Source organism: Vicugna pacos, chromosome 3 (assembly GCF_048564905.1).
Source record: "Vicugna pacos chromosome 3, VicPac4, whole genome shotgun sequence".
NCBI lineage: Eukaryota > Metazoa > Chordata > Mammalia > Artiodactyla > Camelidae > Vicugna > Vicugna pacos.
The window spans coordinates 112,656,124-112,676,444 of NC_132989.1; the positions used below are offsets into that span (position 1 = coordinate 112,656,124).

General features: G+C 46.2%; 1 protein-coding gene across 3 annotated transcripts in view; it reads left to right on the plus strand.

Annotated features, from left to right (window-relative positions):
- CTNND2 (catenin delta 2) overlaps positions 1-20,321 on the plus strand; it is an 875,933-nt gene that overhangs the window by 484,739 nt on the left and 370,873 nt on the right. For all 3 annotated transcript variants that reach the window (XM_015251739.3, XM_072958848.1, XM_015251743.3), the window contains one exon: positions 5,294-5,858. In XM_015251739.3, the coding sequence (XP_015107225.2) occupies positions 5,294-5,858 (565 nt within the window). The remainder of the gene's footprint in view (positions 1-5,293; positions 5,859-20,321) is intronic.

The following is a 20,321-nucleotide window of genomic DNA, read 5'->3' on the forward strand; positions in this document are numbered from 1 at the left end:
GAAAGAAAGTAATCCTTTAGGTTGAGACCGATTCAAAGAGCAGGAAATGGAGATACCAACAAGAATTATCCTGGTCATTAGCCACTGTGTGATCCAGGACAGTATTGGGGTTCAATTATCTCCAAATATTTCTACAAAATTTTATATCATCATTTTTGAGGGTCTCAGTATCAACAAAGTGATTTCAATTCCCATTGCTTGTGCACACACATTTCCAAATATGTGGGGAAGAAGGATGTAGTAATTATGAGTTAAAAATGTGAAGTTTTGAAACTTCAACTTTAAAATTGGATTTACAGTTTTATTTATAGTGCCACCATACTTTTAAGGTGGAATTGAGCTTCCATGACAGTCAAGTGGATGAAATTCTCTGTGTGTTGAATTTTGCTTATATTGTTTTTAATCCGATGACCTAGGTAGTCATAAACCATCTCATGAGTTGTGCAGCAGGCTTGAATTGTACTCCTCACCAATTGCTGCTAAATGAAGTTACATATGGAACAAAATGTACACCCGAGAGAGGAAACAAGCTCCCAAAAGATGCCTGCTTTTGTCCAGCTGATGCAAAAAACCCAGATTTTTCTATTTAGCCGAAGAACTGTTCTTAGGCACTTCTTATTGTGGAGGCTATTGGAATGGAGTATAATATCCTTGGATTATTTATTAAAAACTGCAGAAGGACTTATATAACTGCGCAGTCCAGCAAGGTAGCCACGAGACACATTTGGCTATTTAAATTCAAATTAAACATGTGTTAAAATCCAGTGCGTATATCTAGGGCCCATGTGTCTAGTGGCTACCATATTGGACAGTATAGACATAGAACATTTCCAGCATAGACAATAGCCATCTTAAAAAGCCTATAACATTTTATTGTTTATGTTTTTCTCTTTTTCGAGTAAAAAAGTTACTGGCAAAATTTCACCAAGATCCTACAATATTTTTAAAAAGTTTTTGAACTGGCAGCTGTAGCCTGTCAGAATACCTGGAATTAGTGTGGCAGTTCTCAAAGCTTTTACAGATTTGGGGGGACCCTTTAAGAAACCTTATGAATAATACTCAACAGAGTTAGCACTTCTGCAGCTGGAAGTTTCAGCGTATTAAAAGGAAAACAAAGTGTTTGCAAGGTTTATTTAAGGTTTCCCTAGGATCCACTTTATTCTAATACTTAAATACTAGAATGCGATGTAGCATTTTAATTTCTAGTGGTATACTGTAGTATTTATTTTATTAAAAACTATGCTACTTGCTAATAGGATCTGTAATGTCATGTTATATATCCAAGACATAACAAAAAGTATTTGTTCTTTGTAAGCAAGGGACTCTCAGTCGACCCTCTGGGGTTCTTTTTCCTTCTCATGACCCTGTGGGAATCGCTCACAGAAATTCCTGTTGGAGGCTTTTCTGTTACTAGCCAGCTGGGTTCTGCATAGCTGAGGGCCGAGTGTCGCTGCTCAGGCCCCAGGAGAGCTTCCAGAGAAAAATAAGGAAAGACAGTCACTCTCTGCAGCTTAGTGGTAGTTCTCAGGCCAGTGGCATCTCCCTCCCCTGGGAGGTTGCTAGAAATGCAGGCTCTCAGGTCCACTCCAGAGCCCCGAATCAGAATCTCCTCTACATCAGAGGCTTGTAAACTTAATGAGAACTTGTTGAGGCTGATCCCGGGGGCCCCTGCCCCAGAGTTTCCCACTTAGGGATGGTGGGGTGATGCCAATACTGATTGTGATGCTGGCTGCTGGCGTGGGGACCACGCTTGGAAAACAACCCTTGCGCTGGGAATGACTTGTTCTCATCTTTGGTTGTGCATTGGGACTACCTTGTGAACTTCCCAAAAGCCTGATGTTTGAGTCCCACCTCTGGAGATTCTGAAATAAACAGCTGGTGGATACTGCCTGGGTACTGAGGTTGTGCATTGGGACTACCTTGTGAACTTCCCAAAAGCCTGATGTTTGAGTCCCACCTCTGGAGATTCTGAAATAAACAGCTGGTGGATACTGCCTGGGTACTGAGTTGTTTTCCAAAAGCTCCCCTGGCAATTATAATACGCGGTTAGGTCTTGAGAAGCTCAGTCTGTATATCTGATGCTCAGAACTTCTACTATGAGAGAAGCAAAGCTGGACCCAGGCAGCGCCCCCATGACTCTGGATGATGCTGGATTGTGTCTCTGGGGTCCAGAGTGAGCACGCCAGCTCTGTAGAGCTTCTCCACTAGCTTCCCTACGTGGAGGCCCTCATGCCACAGCCTTGGGATCAGCTATACTAACCATTCCTTCATTCATTCTGTTGTCAGCAAGAAGGTTCTTGTCTTGTCGCAGAAAGAATTCGGAAACAAGACACGGAGGTCAAGAAAGTGAAGCAAGGATTTATTAAGGAATAGGTAGTACCCTGTCAAGGGAAGGCAGGCAGACCCAGGTGGTTTGCTGCCCTGAGCTTCTTTGGCAAGCTAGTTATATGGATGTAAAAATGAATGGGCAGAATATTCATTGGCAGGGAGGGGTTTGGGGTCCTCTTCCCTGATCTTCATCCGAGCTCCACCTTCCCAGCTAGGGAAGAGGGATTCCTTGTCCTTGTTTAGTCTTTTTAAAAATATATTTTTGTTTTTCTTTATGTGTTGTTGCTTTGGAGGGAGGTAATTAGGTTTATGTATTTTTTTTTTTTTGATAGAAGTACTGGGGATTGAACTCAAGACCTCATGCATGCTAAGCACGCACTCTTCCACTGAGTTATACCCTCCCTCTTTTTTTTTAGACTTTTAAAAATACTAAAAAAAATTCTTTTTGTTTCTTTCCGGGGATGGTCATTAGATCTATTTATTACTAGTTTTTGTTTTGTTTTGTTTTGTTTTTTAATACAGGTACTGGAGATTGAATCCAGGACCTTGTGTATGCTAAGCATGTGCTCTACCTCTTGAGCTATACCCTTCCCCCTCATTTAGTCTTGACCAGGGAGTTAGTTGAGGTCATGATGAACAAAAGGTTACATTCAGGTGAGGGGCATCATAAGTGAAAGTTACATTCAGATGAGGTCATAATGATCAAAAGGTTACATTCAGATGGTGGGGATTCCTGTCTTGTCCCACCTGTTTTGCCTCCAGGACACTTGTCAACCCCGAGTGTTTGGTTTCTTATCAGTCCCCAGGATCCTGTTCTTCTTGGTCTGTCCAAGGACCCCTGTTGTCCACAAGATGTATGGTTTTCTGCTCTTTGGCCCATGTCCCTCTTTCTCTGCTCATGTCTAGCTACCTGCCTGCTCTAACAATCCCACAAACGATGGTGGTAGCTCTGCTGTGAACACTCCTTCCTCTAGGTGCTGGAGACATATCACTGAATAGAATCGTGGAGCTTACATTTTACTTTCACTCCTACTATTGAACTCAAAATAATTGCTTTGTAATGCTAAAGAAAAACCAGAACTGGACAGCAGTTAAAGCAACGAATACAGATTTTATTTAGAAAAAAAAAAAAGAACTATTGCAATAGAGGAGGAGAAGTGTCGGTATAGAATGGTATAGAATACAGTGAGGAAAAGTGGGAATATACGGCCGAGGAATAGGTTGGGGGTCGGTGGTTGAAAGATTACTAAGAGGAAACATCATGGAAAGAGGATTCTAATGGGATTCTTGCTGAAGACAGGCTGGAGTGATGAGATGTCACCTGGGGGCTGGTGAAGGGTGAGGAACTAGAACAGACATGGAGGGCAGTCAGACATTGAGAGTGGGGTGGGGGTGCTGGTTAAACAGACTTAGCAGGATTCTTGCTAAAACTGGACAACACACGGCCTTGTTGAGAAGAGAGTTCAGAGGAGCCCGACTAGAGCTTGGTGAAAGAGAATCTTTGTCAGTGGATTGATAAAAATACATTTATATGTATGTGTATATATATATATATATATATATATATATATACACATACATGTATACAAATATATGAAATATATACATCATACATAAACACACACCTCACACACAACGTCCTTCCACAATGTATCTCCCTCTCCATCCAGACTGCTCTTCACAGAGGATTTTGATGTTGTTCAATTAACTCCCTCAGATGGTCACACGAACCTAACATTCCAGATAAATTTTGGAATGCTGCGTGCGCGTTGCTGAAAGTGCCCAGTCTGTCATTTGCCAATTGCCATTCCAGAACGGGTGGAGAGGCATAATTGAAACTTTTAATAGAGAACGTCTGTTTCGGTCTCTCTCTCTCCCCCTTCCCTCCGGCTCACCCATTTCCTCCACCCTACCCAGTTCCCACCCCTCATTTCAAAACCTGTCTTCCCCAGCTTCTCCCTTTTTCTGCGTACAATCCTACCCCCTTTTCACACCAGCCTGTTCTCAAAAACTTTTCTGCTCCTCCGGGAAAGCCTGGAAGATCCCAGACCTCCTGCACAGAAGTGGTTGACAATGCAGTGTTTTCATTCGAATGCAGATTTGTCTCTGGATCAGATTCAAGGGGAGTGCTTTCCCCTCCAACTGTCTCTCTGGCTCCACCCCAGCCCTTGTTGTCTTTTGTGTTCTTGTAAATAAATGAGAGGCAACTGGCTTTCAGTTTGAAGACACAGCTGCAGGGGGCTCTTAAAAGCGAGCTAGAGAGAGAGAGAGGCTGAAAGACTTGGAGGCCAGCGGTGAATCTAGAAAAGGGAAGCCTTTCATTTACAGTTGCTCTGCCTCCTCTGGAAATGCTTTTTCTAAATACTGAAAGACCCAGCGTATTTCTTCCGACTTGATATTTTTTCCCTCCTTTTAACTTTCCTCATCCACAAAGAAGAATCAACGGGGCAATAGCTACAGAATAAACTCCACGAAGTATGTTTATTTCTTATGTTCTCCAGATAAGTATGCATCTTAGCCAATGTCAGAGGCAGAAACTGTATCCAATGAAATGCCCGTGCGGGTGGGGGCCGGGGCGGGGGGAGAAAAGACTGAGTGTCTGAATTTCTCATGAAAGCTACCAGATCGTGATTGCGATCACGATGGCCCTGCAGGGGGGCGGGGAGGGGGCTTTTAAACTCTTTCGGGGACTCGGCTCTTCCAGATTTGCTCTTACCCCCCCTCTGAGGTGTGTGAGCAGAACCCGTGTCCCGTTCGCCGGACGGGATCCCCTCCCCGGGTCAGCCTGGGCGACCCGGGTTTTCCTGGGGTGGGGGAGAGCCCCTCCCGAGGAGCTCGAGGGGCGTGCGTCCTGGTGCCCCGCGCGCCCGAGCTTCCCGGGGTCCCGGGCGGCGCGCGGGGGGCGGTAGGGTGGGTCCGCTGCCGGCTGGCTAAGAGCGCGTGTTCTCTGCTCTCCCGCGCACAGGGCACCACGAGCCGCGCGGGCCACCTGGCGGGGCCCGAGCCCGCGCCGCCGCCGCCGCCGCCGCCGCGGGAGCCGTTCGCGCCCAGCCTGGGCAGCGCCTTCCACCTGCCCGACGCGCCGCCCGCCGCCGCCGCCGCCGCGCTCTACTACTCGAGCTCCACGCTGCCCGCGCCGCCGCGCGGGGGCTCCCCGCTGACCGCGCCCCAGGGCGGCTCGCCCACCAAGCTGCAGCGCGGAGGCTCGGCCCCCGAGGGCGCCGCCTACGCCGCGCCGCGCGGCTCCTCGCCCAAGCAGTCGCCCAGCCGCCTGGCCAAGTCCTACAGCACCAGCTCGCCCATCAACATCGTCGTGTCCTCGGCCGGCCTGTCCCCGATCCGCGTGACCTCGCCCCCCACCGTGCAGTCCACCATCTCCTCCTCGCCCATCCACCAGCTGAGCTCCACCATCGGCACGTACGCCACCCTGTCGCCCACCAAGCGCCTGGTCCACGCGTCCGAGCCCTACAGCAAGCACTCGCAGGAGCTGTATGCCACGGCCACCCTCCAGAGGCCGGGCAGCCTGGCAGGTAAACGGCTCTGCCCCGGGGGCGCCTGGGCGCGTGGTGGGGTACCGCGCAGGATGGAGGCCCGCGGCTGGGCTGGAGGGAGTTCCAGCGGGGCGTGTCTGCGGGCCCGTGTTTAGCATCTGCCCAAAGTAGGGGATGCCAGGGCGTCCCCAGGTAGGCTGGGTTAGCCTCTGAATTCGAACCTGCCGGTTCTTTTTGGAAGTACTGCAATCTCTCAAACTCTAGTGTTTCTTTCTCCCTCTCTCTCTCCCTCCCTCCCTTCCATCTGAAAACTAAGACACCCATCCTTTAAGTCCAGTTGAATAAAGAATCACACAGACCTGTTGATTGTATCCGGAAAAAGAGCGAAGAGAATAAATAGCACAGTATTTCTATGATCACGGATAGTTATCTACATTTAGGTGTAGAAAAAATACGGCGTATTCCCAAAGCAGGCGTTCAATTTACATAAGTTTTAATAGGAGTGGAAAAGTAACCAATGATGAAAAATTGCCTTGAATTTTTATGACTTCATTGTGGCTTGAATTTATGATATTTTGTCTAAGTCTGAGAAGTAAAGGACGCTCCCCTACCTGTCATTGAATTTACGTAGATTCCAACAATGGGGGAAAAGGAACCAATGAGAAAGTCTCTTGAGTTTGTTGCCTGCTTATTATGGGGACTCAGGGGCTGGACTGGGGCTGTGAGAAGCCTGCTTTTCTCTGCCAATTCAGAGGAGATGACATTTCTGTGGTCATTATGCCCGTCAAAGACCGAGCTGAGCTGGTGATTCTCTGCTGGTGGCACCATATGTTCAGCTTAAACGATACACTGTGATTGAAAGACTGATGTTTTGTCTCCTAAAACACCTGACAGCGAATCTGGATTTATTGTCGGTTATTTTTTTCCTCTTATGAAAGTATTTGGTAATTGTGTCAGTCTAGTAACAGATGCTGCACTCATATGGTTCCCTTCGTGACACAGATAGATGACCGTGGAGATAAACAGGGTGAAAAAAGGAACTTGTTGCATACGGGAGGCAGGTGTCCAAGGGCTTTTTAAATTCAGCACAGTAATTGCCCGTGTGGACTGGCCTGGTGTGACAGGATGCAGGCTGGAATTCTGCTGCCCCCAAATTATGCTGGTGTGTTTACTCTCACTCACTCTTCCCCTCTCTTTAATAGAATTGCGGAAGGAACAGTCATTGGTGCTAACCCAAGGACAGTATTAATATAGCTATTATGTTGGAAGAAGGGGCCAGGACACATACTTGGCAACTTTGTTTCTGTAGCTTTGTTATAGAAGTTTGTAAACTAAGTTACTAGATCCTGGCAACTCAGCTAGTGGCAGGCTCAAGCCTGACACCTTCCCAGCCACCTGAGAGAAGAGGAAACTGAGTCACAGAGAGTCTGGGTGACTTGCCAAAGGCCATTCCATTTCCTGCACATACCTGAGGAAAGAAACCAGGAGTCCTAGCTCCTAGGTCTTTCTCCCAGGGGTCACACATGATACACTTGTACATGTGCCACAGCATCGCTTTAGTAAAAATAGGGAGTGTGGGTCTGGTGGGGAGGTTGGGGGAGTATGAGTGAGGCAGGGAAAGAGCCTGGCAGCTCCTTATATCATTGGATTAGGAAGAGCTTTACAAGTGAATATGTTGTGAAAATCGCTTTTACTCTAATATCTGGAATAATGTTTCTGAGGATATGATGTGGCGTGTGTGTGTGTGTTTAGCAGAAGGGAAACTTTGGCCAGAAACGAGAGAACTTCAGTTGATCAGCACAATCCCACGTGTTTTCTCATCCCTCCTCATTTCCATCTGTTTAAATTCTCTGACCAGTATTTCATTTTGGCTACCTGGTGGGGGAAAACAAAAAAATCAACGTGCCATTGAAGGGTCTTAATTTTTGAGCTACAGTGAGCACTTTTGGTGTTGGAATTACTTTGTTTAAAATGCATACTTTTAAATATTCAAAGTTTTTTTCATGCAAATTGCTGCTGGAAGTTTTGGAGTTTAAAATTATTCTGTCACTCTGCATAAATACTTGGGTTGCATCAGATCGTTGGCCCTATTTAGAAATTAGCAAACTTTGGCCCAGGAGAAGTGTGGGGACAGATTCTAACGTTTGTGAGAGATCGGGAATTTTGGAGTTTCTGGATTCCATACCTAAGTCTGTGTGCTTGATACCGTTCCAGGCGTCGTCAAGTTCGGAGCCACCTGGTTTGTTAATTGAAAGCACAGTTAAAGTCAAGACTGAAAAACAGCTTTTGCGTTTTCAGGGTTGTGATTTTGGAGATTTGTCATTGATAACTAGGAAGTGTGAAGACGGGATAGGCGGTGACTTTCACTATTGAATTAATTAATTCCTTTAATTATATATTAAGCAAGCACCTTTTATGTACTGGCACTGACTTAGACCCTGAGAATACATAATTGATCAATATGATCCAAAGTCCCTGGCCTCATTTCAGCTGGAGAAGACAAAAATCACAAGAGTTTTTGGCCAAGAGGCCAGGGAAAGCTTTAATTAGAAGGTGACTTTTGAGTCAATCATGATGGAAGTGAGGTGGCTGGCCATTTGAATATGTAGGGGAAGGCCGTTCTGAACACAAGGAACAGCAAGTTCAAAGGCTGGTAAATGGAGGGTGTCTAATATGTTTGCAGAGCAGCAAGAAGACTAGCAGGGCTGGATCAGAGAGCAAGAGAGCAGAGAAATGAAACGAAGTCAGTGACCAGCAAAGTAGGGGCGGAAAGTGAGACCAGAGAGGGCCTCAAAAGTCTTGATTAAGACTTGAGGGTGCTGGCTCTACCCTATCCACAGGAGCTACTGAGGATTTGAGCAGAGGAGTGGCACAATCTGAGTTTATTACAGGGTCACTGGCTGCTGTGTCCAGTATACACTGTAGGAGATCAAGGGCGAAAGCGAGAGGACGGGTTGGGAGGTAATTACGGTAATGTAAGCAAGAGATGAGGACGGCTTGGGCCAGGATGGTAGCACTGGAGGTTATGAAAAGTAGTGTAATTCTGATTCTGTATATGTGGTAGAGCTGACCTGGCTTTCTCATAAGTGATGATCGAAAGAGAAAGAGGACTCAAAGATGCCACCAACTCAACAACCAGAAGAATGGAGTTGCCATCGACTGAGATGGGGCAGAATGCAGAGGGATCTGGTTGGTTTTGGGGACATTGCTGGTTAAGATCTTGGTTTTAACATGTGATATCTGTCGGAATGCACAGGTGCAGTAGACAGTTGGATACACAGGTTGGAGTTCAAGGGAGAAGCCCAGGCTGGAGGTAAAAATTAGGGAGTCATTGGCAAGTAGATGGTATTTGAAACCGTGAGTCTAGAAGATGTTCCCTAGGAAGTAGGCCTAGAGAGGTGAGGTCCAGCCACATGCCCCCCACAAATGTAAAGGCTTAGGAATTTGAGCAGTAACCAGCAAAAGAAAGAGATAAGTCAGAAGTGTAGGTCAGTGTCATTTCTTAGAAGCCAAGAGAAGAGTGTATCTCAAGGTAGGAGATCAATCAACTATGTCCAATGCGATTAACAAGTCAAGACAGAGGAAGACTGATCTGTGACCTTGGTTTAGCAGTGTATGCTCACTGATGGCCTTGAAGGAGCAGTTTCAGTGAAGGGTGGTGGTAAAATCCTACTGAAAAGAGGGAATGGCATCCAAGAGAGAGCAGAGGAGAAAAACTAGAGACTGAAAACATGTGTATTGTTTTCCAGAAGCTTTTCCTCTTTAGCTATAAAACATTTGCAGGAATTTAGAAGTTCCGTCTTGAGGACTTCAGGTCATCAGTCTTTGCGGGCACTTGTTAAGGAGCACACATCCACATTTTGCTCCAGATCTTCTAAGTGGCCAAACTTTATAAAGTCTGGCCAGGGCTTTCTGAGTTCCACCTATCTGGGGAAACATAATTCAGATTAAACCTAGAACAGTGTCATTTCTCAGATATTATGGCATCAGAGCCCAGAGAGCTCTTAGAACTTTTTCTTTCTTCTTCTTCTTTTTTAAAACCATTTCTTTTCTCAGCATACGGTGGTGGCTGAGCGGAAACCCACCTCTGCCTTGTCAGAGGTCCCTGAGGTGATGGGCATGGCTCACCTGTTAGAAATTGTTCTCTCATCGCGGGGTTCTCAGTAGTGTCTCTCTTCTCTCATTACTTCAGGTGTAAGTAAGATAATGTATTTAAAGTATGAGCACATTTTCTGTGCAATAAAATTTCACTCATATCACCTAATGATACCAACCGTACTAACCTGGATGTACAAGAAAGAAGTCGTTCATTCTAGCTTCAGACACAAAGCAGCAATTTTGCGTCCCCAGACACACCAGTTTTCAGTGTTGGGCCTACGGAAATGTGTGAGGGGTGATCTTTGCCCTCAGGAGGGCTAGTTTGGGAGCAGATACAAGAGTTGACAGTTTCAGACCCAGCATTAGAGCGAGACAGAAGTTGGTTACCGAGGAAATACACTAGAGGAGTGTCCCGCAGCAGGGGTCAGATGTGTGCCACGCGTGCTTCCTTGGTGCAGGGACTCCAAACCTAAGCAGTATAGACGGAACTAACGAGAAGTGCGGTGTAGACGGAACTGGTGAGAAAGCACAGCTGGGGCGAAGCATAGAGAAGGGGTGTGGTGAGGAGTGGGGGTGGGAAGGGGTGGAGACTGCCCGCAGATCAGCATTTCCTGGCAAGAACTGGATGGTGCCGGACAGTGGAAGATGCAGGGGAGGAGAGGCAAGGGCTGGGAATTTCATCCTCCAACGGAAGGGATGACATGATCATGTAGGGATGTTAAAAATTCCATTCTAGGACTTGTGTGGAGGATGGATTTATAAAGAAAAAGTTGGCAGGGAAACATTTCGGAAGGCATTGGAGTAGTCCTTACCCGCTCGCAGATCCAGGTGTCAAAACTTTCCCCCACTTGTTTTGAAATGGGGCAGCCTGAAAATTGTCACTTCTAAAAGGTAGAGGAAGAGAAAAAAAAAAAAAAGGTAGAGGAAGAAGAAATTTAAATAAATGGCATAACTTGTTTTTACGTTTTTCTCCTGACAGGTTGCTTAATTTTATATTTTCTGATTTAAAAGTGAAATATATTCACTTTATGCATGATGACTAAAATTATGTAAAAAAAAGATTGCAATATAAAACATTTGCTACATGCCAGGCAATTTTCTAGATAGTTGGCAACCTATGTCTCTTGTCATTTCCAACAACTTAATGAGGGAGCTGTGATTTTTACCCCCATTCTACAGATTTGGAAACTGAGGCTTATCAATGATAAGTTCCTTGCTGAAGGTTTCTTTGGCTGGAAATGACAGGGAAGTGATTTGAACCTAGATCACCTTGAATCCAGCATCTCTCTACTTTTAAATATATGTGATATTTGGATAGAGGCGATATATTTTGTGTATTGAAGAAAAACACCAAGGATGTAGGAATACAATGTAAGTTTTCAACTTATTTAAATGACTAGTAATTTTGAAGAAGCAAAAATATCTCAAAAATGTGTCAACATCCAATTGAATATGACCACCAGTACCAATTTTTGTTCAATTTTGTAAAGATGATAACGTAATCCTTTCATTTTCTGGTTTAGAGCAAAGTGAATCCTGTTAAAAATAGAAATCTGAGTTGTAAATATGTATTAAAGTTAAGTCAAACACCAGAAGCTTACTTTTAGGTAAAAATGAAATGAATTAAGTGAAGATTCTTAATCAATGATTGTAATCAACATTGATCGAACACAGAGAGGAATTTGGTCCAGTCGCGTGCATCCTGTTCCCCTGCCAGACAGATATCAGACTCATTATTTGGAGGGGATCACACACTATCAACCCCACATTCCGCGTATTTGGAGATCTCAGGTCCCTTCCCTGGTTTGTTAATGCTTCCAGGTGGACCTGTTGTAAGAAAGAAAAGGGGAAAAAAAGCCTAATCCTAGATAAAAGCTTTGCAAGTCTCTGCTGTCAGGTTCTCAAAGGAAACGTGAAGTCTGCTCAGGTAATGAGTGAGGGAGTTTGCTTATCACGGAGCCCTTGGGATGTGGTCGGAATGCAACGTGATATCTGGCTGCTTCTGCCCCTTTACACTGCATTTCCTGAAGGTGATTCTTCCCTGCCTGGGGACAAACACTTGAACAATTCACATGAACCTTCTGGCTCGCCCTTAACTTAAAAAAAAACAACATAGTTTAGATTTACTAATTAGAATGTGATCAGCCTGTGATACCAATCAACACTTTACTCTTCTTTCAAAAATGGCTACAGCTGACTGTCCACCGGAATGTCCGGGGGTTCTTTGGAATGAGGCCTCACTGGAGAGCCCTCCAGCGTTTCACCCATTGCGTCCCCGCTGGCCATGCCCGCAGCCCCAGCCCCTCCTGTGAAGCTCTTGCTCTCTGAGCCCAGGCATCTCCTGCTCAGAATGTGAAGTAGCTCTCTCTCCTGCACCGTGCACTCTGCCATCCTGCACCCCAGCACACTTGTGGAGGGGGGGCTGAAACCCACACATTGACTCTCTCCGGCTTCCACCCACAAAGTGCCCGCACCTGAGTGGTCTCATGGAAACCCACCCTCTCCATGCATTCTCTCCAGGGAGGGCAGGTACTAAAATCTCTTTAGCAAACCTTGTCTGTCCTTGGTCCCATTTGACAGCCTCCATCTGCCTAAGGACCCAGGACTCACAGAAAGGTGATCAGACCTTCCTTTTAAAATCTCTTCATGCAGCTTCTGGTCACTCTTATGCTGGTATCTGATTTCTGTCCAGTTGATGTCCATCCGTGTCAGACAGCAAGGAGAGTGTTGGTTTAAAATTCAGTTTCTGTAAGTTAGTAGCTGGATCTGGAACTAAATGTTTGGGATGGTAGGGGCCTAAAAGGCTTTCCTGATGTCTTTCTTTTTTATTGATTCACAGAAATTAATATCTTCCCTTCTGTCCCTGCTACATGGTGACCTTGCTGGTTAAAATGGGGTAAACAGGTCTTTTTTATTCTTTTTGTAGGAGAGTGGCATCTTTATGTGCAAGCCTTTCCCATATTATTGATACTTATATGATTTTGGTCATGCTATAATTTAACTGGGAAAATGTAAATTTGAAAAATAACAGTGTATCCTAGACAACAGTTAAAATTACATACTCTCTTCACTCATTTGTCTCCCCTATGTCTCAGACCCTCCAAAACTTAACTTTCTGAAAACAAGTTGAGAGTTAAAATGGAAAATAAATCCACAGATAAGACAAGAAAACAGAGGCCAGTGGGTGGGTGTCACCAATAAGCAAGCCATATTAACATTTTTCTAGAAAGCAAAGTAGGTAGGAGTGATAAGCAATGGAAATGCAGACGTTTCTCCCAAGAATTTGCTCCATCAGCCTGGCGGAGGTGGACTGGCTGTCTTCAGTGAGTGCTTGCACAGGCTCAGCCATCAGAGTTGAGCTGGGAGTGGGAAGAGAAGTGAGAGGTTCATTGAAAGTCAGCACTCGAGACAATCTTAAGTTGGCTCCCCCTCCTACTGCCTCCTCTCCCTCCCTCCAAGTCGGTGACCCAGTGGCCAGTGCTCACTCCAAGGTGAAGACCAGGAGTGTGCTTTGAAGAAACTGAACACACTACCTGGCAAGTTAGACTTCAGTTATGGCTGCTCGAGGCCCAGGTGAAGTCCATTTCATACAGGCATGTTGGCTGGTGGGCTGGCAGGGGGTGCTCAGAGCTGCCCGCCAGCCTCTCCTGAAGGAAGACCACCAGCCCATGTGCCCTGCCCTCATCAGAAATTCTAACACAGGGACACGCAGTGGGAGACACTTCTATTTATATTGTAGCAGAGGAAGCTGCCCCTGAGTTTCTCTTTCTCAAATTAGCCGGATTACTGAGGCATTTGCGTGAATTAGTGGCAAGAAAAAAAAAAAAAAACCAGAAAACATGAGCTGTCAGTAGAAACCGATGATTTACAGGGGGAGAAAAAGGAGATTAAAAGAAACAAGCCAAAACTTTAGGTTCAGTACTGAGAAGGAGTTAAGATCTTCTGTTTATTAAGTAAGAGCTGGATTGATGGGTGAAAGGATCAAAGAACAAGAAAATCTTTTTAGGCTGTAGAAATATAACTACCCACATAAAAAATGTGGTAGCATGAGTGGGAAATAGGTACAGAGATGACTGGGAAGGCAGAACATAAAGGGAAGGAGACAGAAAATGAGAATAAAGCAGAAAGAGCCATAAAGGGCAAATCCAGGAGATCTGACATATGACTGCAGTCTCAGGATGAAAATGGGGGGAAGCAAATTATCCAGGAAGCAGTACAGAATGATTTCTTAGAGCCGGGGGACCTGTGTCTTCCTAGGAAGCACCCTGTGCTTGGAATAGAAAATATTTTATATTCTGCATCGTGAAATTTCATAGCACCAATGTAAAAAGACCCTAAAACCTCTGGGAGGAATAAAACAGATGCCACCCGACTTGCAGTAGTAATAGTAGAGGATGAGGAGCAATTAGGTGATGCCCTCAAAGTTCTGAGGGAAAATAAGTTTCCGCCTGAAATCCACACGGAGCCAGATTATCCACCATCTACAAGAAAGTATCAGGTATTTTCAGACTTGTAGGTACTCATAAAAATCTAACTCCTACGCACTCTTTCCTGGAAAGTTACTGCAATTGAAGGATGTACTCTAGCTGAATAAAGGCATCAAACAAGAGGGAAACATGGTACCCAGGAAACAATGGATACTGACTTGGGGGGCAGTGAAGTCCCTGCGGGCGGGCGCAGCTGGGCAGCAGGCCAGCAAGAAGGGAAGGTGGGGCTCCACACAAGAATGCTGACCGTCATCAACGGAACGTTGGGGAAGTTCCAAAGGAGCCTGAGTAATTCTAATATTTAAGGACAGAACAAGTAGAAACATGAGTAAGACAGTTGGACTTAATTGCAGATGGAGAAGAAATCATTGTTCATGCAGTTGAGTTTGACAGATACAGGAGACGGTGGTTAACAGCACGGATGGGGGGCTGGGCAGACGTGGTGCATGTCTTGGTTTCATTACTTACGAGCGGTGTGACCTTGGGTAGTGGGGTGCAGTTCAGCAGGTGTTTCCTGGGCACCTCTTTTGTGCTGGACCCTCTTCTAGGTGCTGGACGCCCACCTGTGAACAACGGAAGCCACAGCCCCTGTCCGCTTAGAGGTAATGGTCTGCTACTGATCGGTTTTTAGATGGTGAGAAGAGTCAGGCAAGGAGGGCTGTCATCGGGCAGGGTGGCCGAGCTCTCCACGACGAGGTCTCCACTGAGCAGACACCTGAAGCAGGGAGCCACTGTGGATGGATATCTGGGGAAGAATGTACCAGGCAGAGGGAACAGCTAGTGCAAGGGTCCTGCGGTGAAGTCATGCTTCTCTGAGATTGTTCGCACATCCTCTAGTGGGGACAGCACTCCCGCAGCCATTATAGAGTCATCATGAGGACCATATGAGGCTGCGGTCGTGCCTGTCAATTACTTATTAGCAAGCCTGCTTGTTAAAAGGGCCCAGTAAATTATGACTGCTGTGACTAGGGAGAATCTTGTCAGCCCAGCTCTGCCGGGCATTCTCATATAAATAAGATGGAAGTCATGACGCCAGGGGTCTGCCTTGCCTGGAAGGGGGTAGAAGTGACATCGGTTCAGAAGTAGCTAGTCATGCCCAGAGCAGAGAGAGGGCCAGGCTGGGGGCATCCTTGTAGGGAGAGGCACGTCCAGGTAGGAGGATCAGAAAAGGGCTCTTGAAGGAGACAGCATCTGAGGTTGGGTTTAGAAAGTGCACCTGGACAGGTGCACATAGGAGAAGAGGCGTCTGGCTAGGGAGGGGAGCGTAACACGTCAGTTATGAGCAAGTGTCCGGTGATGCCATGAGTCCTGGGGTGGATAAGGTGCAGCTTAGGGCAGGCACCGGGGATGCACATGAGATGAAGGCTGCTCGTGGTCTGAGGTCTGCTCTCCTAAACTGACTCTCAGGAGGTGTGACCACATTCGGGAGGCACTGGGGACCTGGTGATGGTTCCCTGAGGAGGGATTTTTACCCCACTTTTTTTTTTAATAAGGGTCCGTGAGATTTTTTTAATAATAAATTAACTAGAACACCTTACAAGCTTCTTTTCACTTGGGATTAGAACCCCAGGAAGTATGTAAATGAATACCTGAGACGAGACGTTAGAGGTTGGAGGTAAAGTGAACGTTCTAGAGATCTGAAGAGGAACAGATTAAAATGGGACTCGTTTGGGGGCCCCAGCGTTGAGTCAACTCCCAGGACAATTCCCCTTTCCCTCGAGAACCGGGGCAGGTAATTGCAGCCAAATGTTCCTCTGGCCCTGAATCCTGGGAATCTGTCTTCTTTCTTCCATGCTATGGATCACATAGATGGCTGTTAGAAAGAGGCATCTCCTGGCAAAATGCTCTTAGGTACGATGTCGAATCAGAAGGAAAGGACAGGGTGGGAATAGAGAGGGAGACACACGCAGCCCTGCATTTGCTGGTCACCTGCACCGTGGCTTGCCTAGCTCCTGTCTGCCCCGTGCTGTGAGCTCCCCTCCCCAGCCTCCGTGCCTCTGAACTTAGTGTCAGCGGCGCATCGATGATAAAATAATTCCTGGGTCTCTTCGCAGGGCTTACGCAGTTTAGGTCATGGGTATGGGTTAATTTGGGCAAACAGACGCCTGTGCTGGCCCCTCACTTTAAGTGTCAGCCTCAGTTCAATGATTCTAGTTCACCAGCATCTCTGCCTTAATAAATATGATGCTGCTTTGAAACATTTTTCTTTTTACCCAAGCAGGAGAGATTATGGGAAGACCAACTGTTTTAGTAGATGTGCAAATAACCTGAAATAATTAATAACTTAAAATCTTTCATAATTGAGTTAATTTGCAACCATGCCCACATCAGAAGCCCTCCTACTACTGTATTTAACCAACTTGCATTTTGAAATTTTTAAAAATTTGTCATATATGTAGTCTATGTTACACAGAACATATATATAATAATAGTTTCTACTTATATGTATTCTAAATATATGGCAGAAATCACTGCACACACCTATGTATATGTACATGTCATACACATATCCATGTATGTGCATATATGTATTTTTGTATTTGTGCAATGCTTTGCATTTTCTGTAGAGTAACTAAAGTAAAATACCCAAAGTCTCTAAAAGCTACTCCCAAACGGACCTGTGTGTGTTTCTTGTGCTGTGTATTACAAAAGCACCGACGTTGATACAAAGAAGAAAGTGTTCTGAGCTTTCCTGCAAATAATCAGAAGAGGCAGAGCATTTAAATAAGTGGACAGAAGGGCTCCCGGAGGGCAGCTGCGCCCCCTGCGTATTTCTGAACTCCTCACCCCACTTCATCTAGTAGATATTCAGCAGGTGTTTTCAACGAACTGTCAGAAAGGTCGCCGGCCAGTGAAAGTGTTCCGTCCCGTGGGTAACTGGAAACCATCCTTAGCACAGAGCGAAGCATGAACACAAAGATACCAGGTTCTCCTCCAAGTGAGTGAAACCTTAAAAAATCACTGACAGCTGACAGAAAAACTTGGCTCAATAGGTATTGAAAATCTGTAGATCAGATGCCTGTTCCCTAACCTCGGAGTTTCCCGACGCTTTGGGAAGAGGCTTCCTCGGTTCTGTGGGTGTAGGTGTCAGTCGCAGGACTGACAGAGGCCCGGGACAGCAGCCCGTGGCATGTCGGGCTCCCCTGGAGAGCCAGCAGCTCCCTGTGTGTGAGCCTGGAGACGGAGATCAGAAGAGCAGACGAGGCCTCTTCTGTGGTGTCTGCATGCAGTGAGGGCCTGTCCAGGGACCCGCGGGCGGAGGCTGGGCAGCAAAAAGAACCCGAGGAAAACCGTTCATGGTGCTGACGGAGCGGACTTGAGCAGCCCCTCCAATTTCTGTTTGCTTATAAATGTCTTCACCCAGACTTGGTAGCACTGATTTTCCCTGTTCAGCTGCCCCGACGGTGCGCGGGCCCACAGGTGCTGTGCCTTCTTAAAGAGGGCGAGCCCATCCTGACCTCAGATGATACGTGCGCTTCCTGGTGTTTCTGGCTTCAACCTTAGCTCTCCTTGGATGGACTGGCGACCTGTTAAAGGAGTCAAAACCTCCCGTAGGACACAAGCTGTGTTTCAATAATTGACGTAGGAAAGGGAAGTCTGTATACATTTCTCTAGAATGAATAAGTACACACACACGCACACACACACGCACGCACACAGGTGTTCATTTAGGTCTCGAGCTCAGCCGATTGGAGGCAGATCAGGCCACAGTCCTCTTCATGGCTCAGTCAGTAACTGGTTGTTGTGGCTGACACTTCCACAAACAGACCCCTTCCCCTTGACAGCCTTCTAGCAAATACGTTGTATTTGTTTTGCGCTGGAAGAGTCAATACAGATTTCTGTGCTAGAGAAGCACCGCTAACATCACTACCGTCCCACACCAACTGGTGGTTTAGTAGCAACTTCTTTGGATAAGACAACAGACAAAAACTGGGCGGGAGAATTGTAACTGAACATGGATCTCATCGATCATGCATTTTTTAGGGAATGACTGCTTTAATATACTGGTGTTCACCTAATAATTCTTCACACATAATTCAGTGACTAACTGGATTCCAAAACACACACATACAAATATGAAAGCTTTTAATCAGAAGAGAATCAAGGAAAAATTTTAGTCTGCAGAACTGTGTATTACGCAGCATATTTCCTCTCTTTTCAAACTCTTTTTTCATGTGCCAAGGATTATGGTGAGTAAAATAATAAAGCTTTTAACAAGTGTTGCTGTAAAGACGTTATAAATGGTAAGTATAGAGAGTGACTAATCTGTGAAGCAGTTTATTTGCCATCTTTGTCCTATAAATTATGTTGAGAAGTTTATGGTGCCTTTTTCTTCTGGAATTATCAGTAAGCCCGTCCTGTGGGTACTGGTGAAGCATGGACAGCATTAGAAAACAGATACAAGGAGAATACATTTTAAGGCTGAGTTTTTGCAGCTAAAGATCTAATTTTTGAAAAGAAGTTTGCACAGCTATCTATGATATGTGAAGCACAATCTGAGTAAAAGGCCTGTTCAAGATCCTGAGATGCAAAAGCATCCTGGTTCAGATGTTTTTTTCAAAATATTTAAAGCGATTTATGAAGAAAATTGCTTGCTTTTATCTGACACAGCCCTTCTTGTGTATACGTTGAGAATTTCATCTGTGCCCTTCGATGGGCAAAAACCACATGCACAAAAATGAAAACTGAGCTTTCGTCCCCTCAGCAGCCAGCACTTTGGAAAGCACAGTGAAGACTTCCCGTCCCTTGCAAAGTTCGTCTTTTTGATAAAACAGAAAATGTGGGTCAGGAGCATGTTGTTGTGGATTCTCTTCCTGGAAAGACTCATAATTATCCATAGCAACTAGGTCTGGAAGCCAGCCTCCAGATGTTCTGTTCCAGGGTTGCACGGATGGGGTATTGAGAAGCAGCTGTGGAGAACTAAAATGACACTCACTCAATTTTATCTAACTTATTGGTAAAGAAGAGTACCTGTGTGGATAAGGGACTGGCCATTAAAAACCCTGGTGACTGACGCATTCATAAAGCCCCAGCTGTTAGACGCCGCGACATCAGTAGTTAACCAGGACAGTTGAAGGTGGCAGTGAACCCAGCTCCTGGTCCAACCACCCGGGAGGCTGCTGCCGAAAGCGGCTCCCGGATAGGAGCCTGGGTTGGAAGCAGACAGTAAATAGAATGCCCATCCTGGGCGGAAACGCGTGAAAAGCACACAATCTATGAACTTGGGGGAATGTCCCAAAAAGAGACTAATTGCAGCGTGGTGGCCGGCACACCTGGGGCAGCGACCACCTTCCCCAAGGCAAAAACCATCTTCGACTTTGCCTACCCTCAGAGGTATCGCTGCCTTCCTGCAAAGTTCAGAAACTACACCCACGCCAAGAGGAGGTTACCCCCCTCCCCCCACATCTGAGAACGGATGCTTCTGTGGGTGCTGTGACCATCCAGCCCAAGGGGGCCTGCGGAGCACCAAACCCTGACCTGCGTGCCTCAGGGCCTCACACGGGCCCCGGGTCTACTAGGCCTGACCCTAACCATCCAGAGATAGGTCCCTCCTTAGAGACACATGGGGAGTGTTTGGACTCGTCTGTTCCCCGGCCCATCCCCTGAGGTCCTGACTCAGTGGTCTGGAGTGGGCCCCAGCATCAGCAGTGTATACAACAGTCCAGGTGTTTTAAAGTCCACTCGTCCAGGTGAGCACCATGTACGTTCTCCTGGGGTTGAGAAGCACCGCGCTGAATCCTTTACATGGGGGTGCCCTGTCGTAACGCAGGTAACCCAGATACTTGTTTTCCCAGAATCAGCCGAGAAGCTCAGTGACGGCAGCAGATGCATCCCAGTCCACCTGTGCCTGAGAAGTTGGTCCTGTAGCTGGAAGGATGCTCTGGTGGTTGTCCCCAGCAGGGACTCTTGCCCCAGC